The sequence below is a fragment of the Pavona decussata genome, unplaced genomic scaffold, assembly GCF_977016875.1.
Source record: "Pavona decussata unplaced genomic scaffold, jaPavDecu1.1 SCAFFOLD_158, whole genome shotgun sequence".
Taxonomy (NCBI): domain Eukaryota; kingdom Metazoa; phylum Cnidaria; class Anthozoa; order Scleractinia; family Agariciidae; genus Pavona; species Pavona decussata.
Genome location: NW_028145570.1, coordinates 969,543 through 981,128, shown reverse-complemented (window position 1 = coordinate 981,128; position 11,586 = coordinate 969,543). Strand labels below are relative to the sequence as shown.

At 41.3% G+C, this 11,586-nt stretch overlaps 2 protein-coding genes and 1 long non-coding RNA gene across 3 annotated transcripts; all 3 read left to right on the top strand.

The window, feature by feature from the left end:
• Positions 1 to 434: 434 nt before the first annotated feature.
• On the top strand, positions 435 to 4,669 carry LOC146465021 (uncharacterized). The gene is made up of 2 exons (XM_085129064.1): positions 435 to 1,986; positions 4,441 to 4,669. Exons 1-2 carry the CDS (start codon positions 1,626 to 1,628, stop codon positions 4,497 to 4,499), a joined length of 420 nt encoding a protein of 139 aa, XP_084985190.1. The 5' UTR covers positions 435 to 1,625; the 3' UTR covers positions 4,500 to 4,669.
• Positions 4,625 to 6,155, top strand: LOC146465020 (uncharacterized). The gene is made up of 2 exons (XM_085129101.1): positions 4,625 to 4,739; positions 4,826 to 6,155. Exons 1-2 carry the CDS (start codon positions 4,625 to 4,627, stop codon positions 5,827 to 5,829), a joined length of 1,119 nt encoding a protein of 372 aa, XP_084985227.1. The 3' UTR covers positions 5,830 to 6,155.
• A 4,020-nt stretch (positions 6,156 to 10,175) lies between these two features.
• Positions 10,176 to 11,421, top strand: LOC146465019 (uncharacterized). The gene is made up of 2 exons (XR_014868383.1): positions 10,176 to 10,447; positions 10,961 to 11,421. It is a non-coding gene; the product is annotated as an uncharacterized LOC146465019 (long non-coding RNA).
• The last annotated feature ends 165 nt before the right edge of the window (positions 11,422 to 11,586 follow it).

Below are 11,586 nucleotides of genomic sequence, written 5' to 3'. Positions count from 1 at the left end.
GGCTACTTATGATTGGTTCCTTCGAATCACACCACAAACGATCTTATTTCACGATAACAACAATTACTCAAATGCTAAAATAATTAAATCTCACACAAAACACAATTAGCTTCAGTCTCCAACAGTAGCCAATGAGCTTAGAGCAAATGATAAAGCGTGGTTATGAAATAGAAATTTTTCCGAGGTAGTCTTCCTTCTTCTCCTCGCCATCAGATTGAACAGATCCTCAGAAATCTCTTTAACAGATCGCCAAGAAATCCTTTTTCAGGCAAGTAGCTCATTAATTGTTTTCTTTCTCAATTATTGGAGATCTAAACTCCTTTAGTTTATATTTGGTTCAAATTTTGGATTTCCCTCTTCTGCTTTCTATTATGGCAAAGACACGTGTTTTAGTTCTCGGCCACTCACTTATTCGCCGTTTCCACGATTTTCTTTGTCACAATTTTAACCAAAAATTTACGGAAAACTTACACATACCTGGGGATCTTTGTATCAAATGGCATGGCATAGGGGGAAGAACAATTGCTAAAGTTGTTCAATATGATTTGACGATAGTTCAGTCCTTTGCCCCGGACATTGTTGTTTTACAATTGGGTACAAATGATCTTTCAACCATATCCGCCGTTGAAACTGGCTCGGCTCTTGAGGATCTAACTCGTTTGCTATATGAGTCATACGGTGTGCGGCTGGTCTGTGTTTGCCAGACGATTTTTCGCAGGGATGCTCCTCTATTTCATAACCAAGTGAAGTTATTAACTAAGTATCTAAAGGTCGTATTGGAGCCGCTCCCTTACGTTGTTTATTGGCGACACCGAGGCTTTTGGAATTGTAAATCACGCTTTCCAGCACGGGACGGCGTTCACCTCAACTCCTTAGGTCACTACAAATTTTTTCGTAGCTTGAGAGAGGCGGTTTTACGATGCTTGCGGTCTGTACAGGCCAAAAATTAGTTTGCTCTACTTCATCAATTTGCTCTCAATTTGCAATTCTCTCGCCATTTCAGTTTTATTTGTTCGCCAGGCCAATGTGTTTTGTTTCCCGCCTAGCCTATTGTTCACACATGGTGTTGTTCATTGCCTGTGTGGCTTGGTGGATAAAATATGTTCAAGTCGCGGTTATAACATACCGTGCAAAATATGTTCAAGTCGCGGTTATAACATACCGTGCAAAATATGTTCAAGTCGCGGTTATAACATGCCGTGCAAAATATGTTCAAGTCGCGGTTATAACATACCGTGCAATTGACGGCCTTGGCATTGTTATTTTTGTGCAATCACTTTGCCTTATCAGTGTACAACTATTGATCGCCCCCTCCAGGGGTGTGTCCAATGCACTTGGCATTTTGTGATTTTTCACTTGTTTTTGTTCCTGACAGAAATGGCCTTCTTTGTGTGTTTGTTCTGGTTTTTAACTTTCGATTAGATTCGTATTACCTCGCCGGCTTGGCGCATGTCCTGATTTTTCTTTCGTAAAAACGCCCCTCGCAAGATCTATTCTGTTTCGTTTCCGGACAACAATACCGGGCGGCTACAGTTAAATGCATTGTCACAGTTATTTTAGTAATCCGACGTCCAGCGTTGTTGTCTGCCTTCTCATATTTTATTATCAATTGTATTCTGTAAGAAATGCCTCCTAAAAAGCGTGCCGCCCCTAAGACTTCCACGGCTTCTGCAACTTCAAAACGAGCCAAAAGACCTCGACCCTCCATAGTGAACACAGTTTCCGAGAGCGTTCCAGTCCGTGTTGACGACACCTCTTTGACCCGAGGCACAGTTTCCTTGGACGTTTCCGCCATTTCATCAACCATATCTGCCGTGGTTTCTCAAGCCATCAAGACTGCCTTCTCGCCAGAAAATCTAGCTGTTCTTCTCGAAAGCAGTAGACCTCCACCAGCCGTTTTGCCTGTGTCTCCCCAGGGTTCCTCTGGCGCTCTTGATGACGCTGTCAGTGCGGAGGTGATTGATATTATCCAGGACAACTCGTCAGGTACTGATACAGGGGGCGTACCCTCTCCCGTAGTTTCTTCTGATTCACGGCCGAAGACGACGTTCACGAGTATATCTGTCCCTCTAAGTGCTAGGGTTAGCTCTAAACTGAAAGCGAAAATATTCGCCAACGAATATGTAGATTTTGGGGCGTTATTATCCTCTTCCCTTCACAACGAAGGGAATATTCCCTTTCTATATCACCCTCAGTAGGATCTGTTATCCACCCCCAGTTAACACTAGAACCGTTACATAATTCCAAGCGGATTCAATCTATCCACCAATGGGTCTCTGCTTTTACAATTTTTGTTTCTGTTTATTCTGAGAAATTTAAGGCGGAGACCCCCCTGTTGAAGAAATACTGTGACGTAGTAAGGGATTTGGCTCACAAGGCTGGGGATTCTCGGTTTTCACTGTCACGCCATTGAAAAAAAAAATCGAAACCATTCCATCAATGAAGTCAAGAAAGTGACATGGTATAGAGAATAAATTAATAAGGCATCTGTCCAAGTGTCAGGTCTGTGCAGCATTCCGTACTCAAGTTATTTGACAAAATGTTCCACATAAATTTAAAGAGCTTAGTATGGAGACGCCATGTTTGTGTCCCTCTGAGGGGCACAAACATGGCGGCCGGAAATACGAAAAAACATCTGGAGTTCACTTTCGCCAGAAAAGAGGTTTGTTTGCCCTTGAGAATTTTCGAATGTTTAAATTAATATATCTCCTCAAACTTAAATTGTTTAGAGTGCTGAAAATCACCCGAAGAGTCATTTTTAAGATACGGAAAAGCTCTGTCACGGCCGTCCTCCTTGTGTCACGCACGATGGAAACTCGGAAATTGAAACTGTTCTATTTTCAAAAGGAAGCACGACATCGAGCTAAGAAATTGTGAACAGACATATTTTTAGGTAATCTTTCCCTGAATGAAGGTAAAAATTTCGTAGGCCTTCCAGTTTTGAATTCTAGAATTTGGTGACATCACGTGAAAACCGAGAATTGGATTTGGTATGAAGAACAGTTTCGGTATTTAAGGCAATCAGCCCCAGAGCAATACCCCTGGGATCAAACACACTGGGAATTGTGGTTACGGGCATCTAGTAGTTTTCGCAGAGCACAACCGTCCACTAACAAACCAGCTGTGCAGAATCGTTCCCGGTTTCGTTCGCAATTCTTCCCAAAAGGAACTTGTTGGGCGTTCCAAGCCGGTAAGCACTGTTCGGGCTGTGAGTTCAAACATGAGTGTTTTAAGTGTGGGGCACAACATCCGGGTAGCCAATGTTCTGCACCCCAACCCCGAACCCCTTTTAAAGGCGCGCGAGGAGGAACTAAAACGCAGGGTTCTTCACAGTCCGCCAGTAACACCAGTAAACGTGGATCGTCTTGAAATTTTGCTACAGGGTTATAATCACGTTTTAAGCAATTATCTTGTCGAGGGTTTTCGTTTTGGCTTTCGAATAAATTTTGTTGGTGAACGGTGTGCTTTGGATTGCCCCAATCTCAGGAGTGCTTTAGACCTTGCGGGAGTCACTAGTGCTAAGTTACAGAAGGAATGTTATGCGGGACGTATAGTTGGTCCTTTTACAACTCCCCCCTTTTCAAATTTTCACACTTCGCCCATAGGCCTTGTTCCTAAAAAAGACCCATCCGAGTTCCGATTGATTCACCACTTATCATATCCAAAGGGCTCTTCTGTCAATGACTTTATTCCTGATTATTGTTCAACAGTTAAGTATGCCTCGGTGGGCGACGCGACGAAGTTAATCAAACGTTTAGGGAGGGGTTGTTTTATGGCCAAAACTGATGTGACGTCCGCTTTTCGCATTATCCCTATTCATCCCGCTGACTATCCCTTATTAGGCATCCGCTGGGATAATTTATACTACTTTGACAGAACTCTTGCCATGGGATTGTCTAGTTCATGTGCTATTTTTGAATGCTTTAGTACGGCACTTGAATGGTTATCTATTAACCATTTCGGTGCTTGCGTGGTTTTGCACATCTTAGACGATTTTCGTTTCATCGCCAAAACTAGAGATCAATGCGACCGTGACTTGAAAAATTTTATCTTAATGTGTAATCATATTGGCGTCCCTCTTGCGCCGGAGAAAACTGTCGGTCCAGCCACGGTGTTACAGTTTGCCGGAATAACACTTGATTCCATACGCTTTGAGGCCCGCCTACCTGACGACAAGCTTCTAAAATGTCGCTTAATGTTACGCAATTTCTACACGCGTCGAACAGTCACCCTAAAAGAACTTCAATCCTTAATCGGTTTACTGAATTTCACGTGCATTGTTGTCGCGCCTGGCCGCGCTTTTCTCCGCCGCTTGATCGATCTTACCAAAGGCATCCAAAAGCCGCATCATCACATTCGTCTTTCGAAGGGTGCCAAATTAGATATCTTGGTTTGGCTTCGGTTTTTGGACGAATTTAATGGTAAATCCTTTTTCTTTAGTGATATTTGGGAAACTTCAGACACCCTTCATCTTTATACTGATGCGGCTGGTTCTATAGGATTTGGTGCGGTTTTTGGCTGCCATTGGCTACAGGGCCTTTGGCCCGAGATGTGGAAAACCTTTAACATAGCCTTTTTAGAGCTTTTTCCTATTGTTATTGCCGTCCACGTCTGGGGGTCACTCATGGCAGATAAGCGTATCATATTTTTCTCAGACAATGCCGCAGTGGTTGACATTGTCAATAAGCAGACATCGAAACACGAGGACATCATGGTGCTCTTAAGAGATCTAGTGTTAAGTTGCCTTAGACATCATATTTTCTTTCAAGCCCGCCATATTCCTGGATTACAAAATTCTAGCGCCGATTACATTTCCCGTTCCCAGGTAGAGAACTTCGAGGCCATATTTCCAGACGCCGACGAAAATCCCACTCCACTACCCGAGAACCTAATGCCGAAGAATTGGGAGCTAACTTAAGAAGTCTCTTAAGCTCCTCTCTGACAGCCAGCTCGCGTCGCACGTACCAGCGTGGGTGGACTGTTTTCCGCCAATTTTACGTTCACTTTTATGATTCCGGAGATCCTCCTTTACCACTACCTCGAGCATGCATTCCTCTTTTTATTTCTTATCTTACATTTCGTAAATTGGCCTTTTCCACCATTAGTTCGTATCTTTCAGCTATTTCCTACGTACACAAATTACAAGGCCACCCAGACCCTACGAAATCGTTTTTAATTCAAAAACTGTTAACGGCTCTTAGCCGTCGACATCCTGTTGATATCCGTCTTCCGGTGACTCGACCTGTTTTGCATCAGCTCGTTCGTGCCCTTAGCCTTACTAATTCTTCGGCATTTCAGCGTTCTCTTTTTTCGGCGATGTTGCTAGTGGCGTTTTACGGCTTATTTCGCATCGGAGAACTGACTGCCAAGAGCACCCGATTTGCGCCTTCGGTTATCCAGTATCGTAATCTGACCCTTTTGTCCAACGATGGCCATATTCACACGGCGACAATTACGATTTCAGAGTATAAACACAACACTAGTCGTCGTCCATTTGATATTCTAATCACTCGGGATGTTTCTTCCACATTTTGCCCGGTCCAAGCCCTTATTCAATACTGCCAATTGCGGGGACATGGTTCTGGTCCGCTATTTTGTCACGCCGATATGAGTCCAATTTCTGCTCACCAATTCAATATCGAACTACAGCGGTGCTTAGCTTATTGTGGTTTAGACACCAGTCGTTATAAAAGTCATAGTTTTCGTATCGGCGGTGCTTGTCATGCCGCTGATCGGGGCTATTCTGATGCGCAAATCCGTGCTCTGGGTCGTTGGAAATCCGATGCTTTTAAAGTCTATTTGAGGTCGGAAGTTCTTCAGGCGAACTAATAATTTTTGCACATGGGGTTTTTCACGCCAAGCCTTTATATACAGCCTTTATGGCCATTATATACAGCATGTTAGTTTAGACAGGGGCTGCTATAATGCTGTCACTACCCGTTTTGAATTTGTTAGACATAACTTTCAAAGTCTGGATGCCTGTTGAGTCGGTCAGACACTGGGCTGCGACTCGGCTTGCATTATCACTTCTTTCCTGATTTTAATTTTATTTCTTTTGCGTTCACGTTCGTTCTACCTTTATTGACTATGTTATTTTATATGTATTTCCGTTGCCCCAAGGGAGCAACGTTTACGGCCTTCAGTTGTTGTTATTCTTAGACTTTTTGCGTTGGTCAGTCATTGGGCTGCAACTCGTTAGACATGTCACTTTTGGGTTCTATCCGCAGTGGGTGGGGATGCCTGTGGAGTCGGTCAGACAATGGGCTGCGACTCGGCACGCCTTCTCACCTCATTACATTGCCATTCCGTAGTTGAGTGCGAGCTTTGTTTTTCGTTGGGGCTTAAGCCACATAGTGTGGCTCGTGGCGAAATTTTGTCGCCCCATTTATCAACAGGAGATTGTACTTTAATTTTTATTGCTGTTTTATGAGTTTGATAATTTGTTCAATTAAACTTGCCACAAACCGTGGCCAAATTTATTCCAACAAAGTTGTCTGTTATTCTCGCTTCTGGGAAATCTGCTAGTAACAGTGTTTTCATCGTTCACGGCTTTTGCAGTTTTTTAAAATTTTCAACAAAGCTCGCACTTTAACTGCACCTTTTGTTTAATGAGAACATGCGTCGATATAAAACCAAACATTATGGCCCGACATAATGTAATTTATATCGAGGCGTGGTCTTCACGTGATAATCCGGTGGAGGTGGGTCGTACCAGGTGCGGATAGCACCGTAAGGTAGCCAATGAGCTTAGAGCAAATGATAAAGCGTGGTTATGAAATAGAAATTTTTCCGAGGTAGTCTTCCTTCTTCTCCTCGCCATCAGATTGAACAGATCCCCAGAAATCTCTTTCCCACCTCCTCCCCATGTTCACCACCTGATACGTTAACGTTTTTTCCTGATGCGTGGGCAGAGTCCAACCCAGGCGAAATTTTGTCGCCCCATTTATCAACAGGAGATTGTACTTTAATTTTTATTGCTGTTTTATGAGTTTGATAATTTGTTCAATTAAACTTGCCACAAACCGTGGCCAAATTTATTCCAACAAAGTTGTCTGTTATTCTCGCTTCTGGGAAATCTGCTAGTAACAGTGTTTTCTTCGTTCACGGCTTTTGCAGTTTTTTAAAATTTTCAACAAAGCTCGCACTTTAACTGCACCTTTTGTTTAATGAGAACATGCGTCGATATAAATACTTTTTTTGGTCGAATAAAATAAAAAAAGCAAATTTCCTCGAAAAATACTATTTTGCCGAAATGTTTTGCATGAAGAGTGAAGTGGTCATGTAACGGCTAAGTAAGGCCGTTCTCCCTTCTTTGCAGATCTTTATGGATATAGATGTAAGTCTACCAAGATCAATAAATCTGTAAGAAAAATAGATGAAAAAATATGTTTCAAAAATAGCATTTCACTATTTGTAAAAGCAAATGTATTACAAGTTATAACGCGTTCCAAACTAATTTGTGGCATTACATTTTAGAGAAATTCGGTGGAAGATAACCACAACGCACTGAAGAATTTTGCCAATCCGTGCGAAGTAGGGCATTTCATCGGAGGAAAATTTGCTTTCCGTCAAGTTCATAAGAGGCACGGTTTAAAATATGACAATTCCGTCAAAATCACACAATTTTATTCCATTTCGAGCAAGCGTAATAACAAGAATACAGTGTACTGTTCCAAATAAGAAATTCCGAATTTTGGACTCCCTCAATACTTAGTCGAGGAAAACGAATCACTACTATCTAACTTGAGAGGTATTCCGAATTTCGGACCCCCTCTACACTTATCCGAGGTAAAACGATCATTATTATTAACTTGAGAGGTATTCCGAATTTCGGACCCCCTCTACACGTATCCGAGGTAAAACGATCATTATTATTAACTTGAGAGGTTTTCCGAATTTCGGATCCCCTCTACACTTATCCGAGGTAAAACGATCATTATTATTAACTTGAGAGGTATTCCGAATTTCGGACTCCCTCTACACTTATCCGAGGTAAAACGATCATTACTATTAACTTGAGAGGTATTCCGAATTTCGGACCCCCTCTACACTTATCCGAGGAAAAACGATCATTACTATTAACTTGAGAGGTATTCCGAATTTCGGACCCCCTTTACACTTATCCGAGGTAAAACGGTCATTACTATTAACTTGAGAGGTATTCCGAATTTCGGACCCCCTCTACACTTATCCGAGGTAAAACGATCATTACTATTAACTTGAGAGTTATTCCGAATTTCGGACCCCCTCAACACTTATCCGAGGAAAAACGATCACTTCTATCTAATAAACTCAAAATTAATGTTTTCTGAATTTCGGACCTCCTCGACACTTAGTCGCGGAAAACTTTAGAGGTTTTCCAAATTTCGGACCCCCTCAACAACTTATCCGTAGAAAACGATTTAAACTTGACTTAAATTCAACTTGACATGTTTTCCGAATTTCAGACCCCAGCACTTATCAGAGGGAAAAGGGTCATTTCTATCTAATAAACTCAGCGTGTTTTCCGAATTTCAGGACCCCCCCCCCCCCCCTCAACACTTATTCGAGGAAAAACGACCACTTAGATATCGAAAGGTTGTCCGAATTTCAGGTCCTCTCAACACTTGTCCTAGAATTATTTTACTTTACAGTACGCTGCGGCTCGAGGCAGCTGTATTCCCGATGTTATACAATCACAATGGCTAGCGTTTTTCTCTCCAGCTGGATAAAGGACGATAACCACTAATATTCTAGAGACTTCTAGTGACGGTTTCTACGAACTTAAAAGTGCACAGTCTGTACAGACCGGTGAAAGAAACGCGTTTTCTTTCTTTCTTTCTTTCTTTTTTTTTTTTTTTTTTTTTTTTTTTTTTTTTTTTGCTGTTAGCAACTAGTTCTTATTATGAGATATAAAATGAAATTTATAAAAAATTACTGGCAGAATAGTATTTACTACATTCATAATTATTGATGAACGATAAAACATATTGCATGTCAATGAAAACAGAAAGACAGCCTGTTACTGGGAGCCTTCGGACAAACGAGCTTTCTCTGTCAGATTTTCCATAAATTCACTTTTGTTCGTTCTTCCTGTTTGCCCTTGAGGTTGCTGGTCCTCTTTAGCCTCAAGCGTGCTAGCATCCCATTTTCTAAGAATGATAACACTCTCGTCAATTCATCAATGAAAATTGGTAAATCTAAACCGCTAAATCTTCTGTGCAGATGAAAAACAAAGTGACTCTGTTGATGAAGTAGCTGTCATGTCTTGCATATGACAACACCTTTACAAAAGTTTGGTCATGCAATTAGGCCACGGACGATATGTATGCATATGTTTCCTTCAAACAAAATGAATTCATGACGAGGGTTCATCGAAAAGGTTTGTCTCACCTCAGAAAGGATAGCATAGAAATATCATAACCATGTCAGAAGCAGGAAATGGAAAACCCGCGCGATTTGAATGGGAATAACGGCCTCGGTAAACGCACAAAACACAAATTGACAAGAATTGACGCGGGTAGTCATGTTCTTTATCGTTTAGGTACATCAAGTGCGATTTACAAGTGCTAGCTTTGCAAGGTAAAGAAAGTTTATACAATGAAACGAATCTTTATAATTACCTTGAAAACGGCGTAAAAGACCAGCGTGAGTTGAGAATAACAGCACTTTGCCATCAGCCATGATAAATGCCGCCCCAAATGTTAGTTGTCTCCGGTCTCATCGAGGCAATACTTTAGCTCAGCAACTTATCCACAAAAAAAACATGAAACGTTCCTGCCTTTCAGTTTTTTCGAATGGAGTCAACACCAAAACGGAGAATAAACCAACTTGACGCTTAGGATAATTTGAATTGAAAGACAAGAAGATTATTTTGAACCACGCGACAGCAACCGGTCAAGAGTCCGGCGGTAATGCGTCGCATAGCACGTGATCGATGTCGAGTCACGTAACTTGCAAATAAACTCTCCAAATTGTCTCGGAGATCTTGGGCTCCACAGTTATTTCACTCTACTAGGTCTAGTTCTCTTCTCCGGTTTTACACAGCTATGATCATTTTATTTGAAACTAAAAGGGAAAACAAAATGTCACAGAACCTTGCGTGACTCATGAACTGATTCAAAGATCAAAGAACTCGTTGTTTACGTTACATTTTTGTTGTCAGATCGTGGCTGTTACAAAGGTCATTCATTTCCTTTTGTGGCGTGGCCGTTACGTTTTGACATGTCAAGTATTTCAATAGCGTGGAATTTAGTGGAAAAGCGAAAGCGAAAGACATCGATTATTTAAAGTTAGACGGGCAGATTTGGGCAGAAGCACGTACGTTGACATAAGTCCACGATAGTCGATAGCAGAGTTCAAGATTCTAGTCCGCTCAGCGAGCAAAGTCTTATGAAGGGAATGACAGTGATTTCAAAGAATGCCCGAAACGGTAAAATAATCCCCAAAGCGCAAGAATACACCGGAGGTGATTCAGTTTTATTCGTTTTATTGAATGAAAGCTAAATTTAGCGTTATTTAAGCTTCAGAATCGACAGTAGTTAAGTTTATTCCCCATACAAAGTCTTTTAACGCGTCTAATTCTCAACGGCTGCCCGTAGCCCAACCGCTTTGCACTCAAAAGTCATCGTCCCGCTAGTAGTTGATTATTGCACACTCGCTGGTGACGCTGCTTGGAATGCATGTATTGCGAGTCGACAAAAAATGGCTATGCTTCCTTTCGTATGTACATTTTGCTTTTCAAGTTGGAAAGAATATCCAGTTGTATTTGCCATACTTTAAATAGCTTCAAACAGACTCAAAAGGCTTGGATGAAATGTCCCAGATTGAAAATGGATTAATTGTTCCGGAGATTTAGCGCTGAATACTGAGCAGTATTGCACTTGTTATTCCTGTTACTGGACTTGAGAATTTTTCCTCGTTCATGTTACACTTCACTATGGTATAAAGCTTTTAACACGTTGTATTTCTTTTTCTTTAGAAATGAAGGGAAATACGTTTCAGTGCATTAGCATCCAGAGAAGGTGGTGAAATAAGACAGCCGCTCTTGTGACTCATCCGTGAAAGACAAGTCTGAATGGAAGAGGTTTTAACTTATTAATGTAGAGAGTTTAAAGCAGCTGTTTAGAGGTCGGAGAAAATAAGTACACATTGTCAGAATCTAGTATAAATAGCCGGATTTGCTCATGGGGGAATCAGAAATTCTGAGTTCCTTATAAATTGATGTAAATAGCCGGTTTTATTCAGTTTTAAATGATGGGGGATCAGAAATTCTGAGTCCCTTAGAATTTGGTGTAAAAAAGCAGGTTTTGTCAAGTTTTACGTGATAGGGGATCAGAAATTCTGAGTCCTTTAACATTCAATTAAGCGCTGTAAGGATCAGATTTTGTATCTATAGGAATAAAGAGGAACACTGAATAAATTTACAGATGTTGACGGAAACGGTAAATTTAATATCTTGCTTCCACTGGTCTTGACGAAAGACCAATTTCTTTCCGTCCAATTTGCTATTTTCTGTCGGAGTGATAATTTTTTTTCAGTGCGCAATAATAGTCTTAATTCGGAAACGTATGTGGATTGTTAGCGGCTCCGAAATTCGTAAACGTC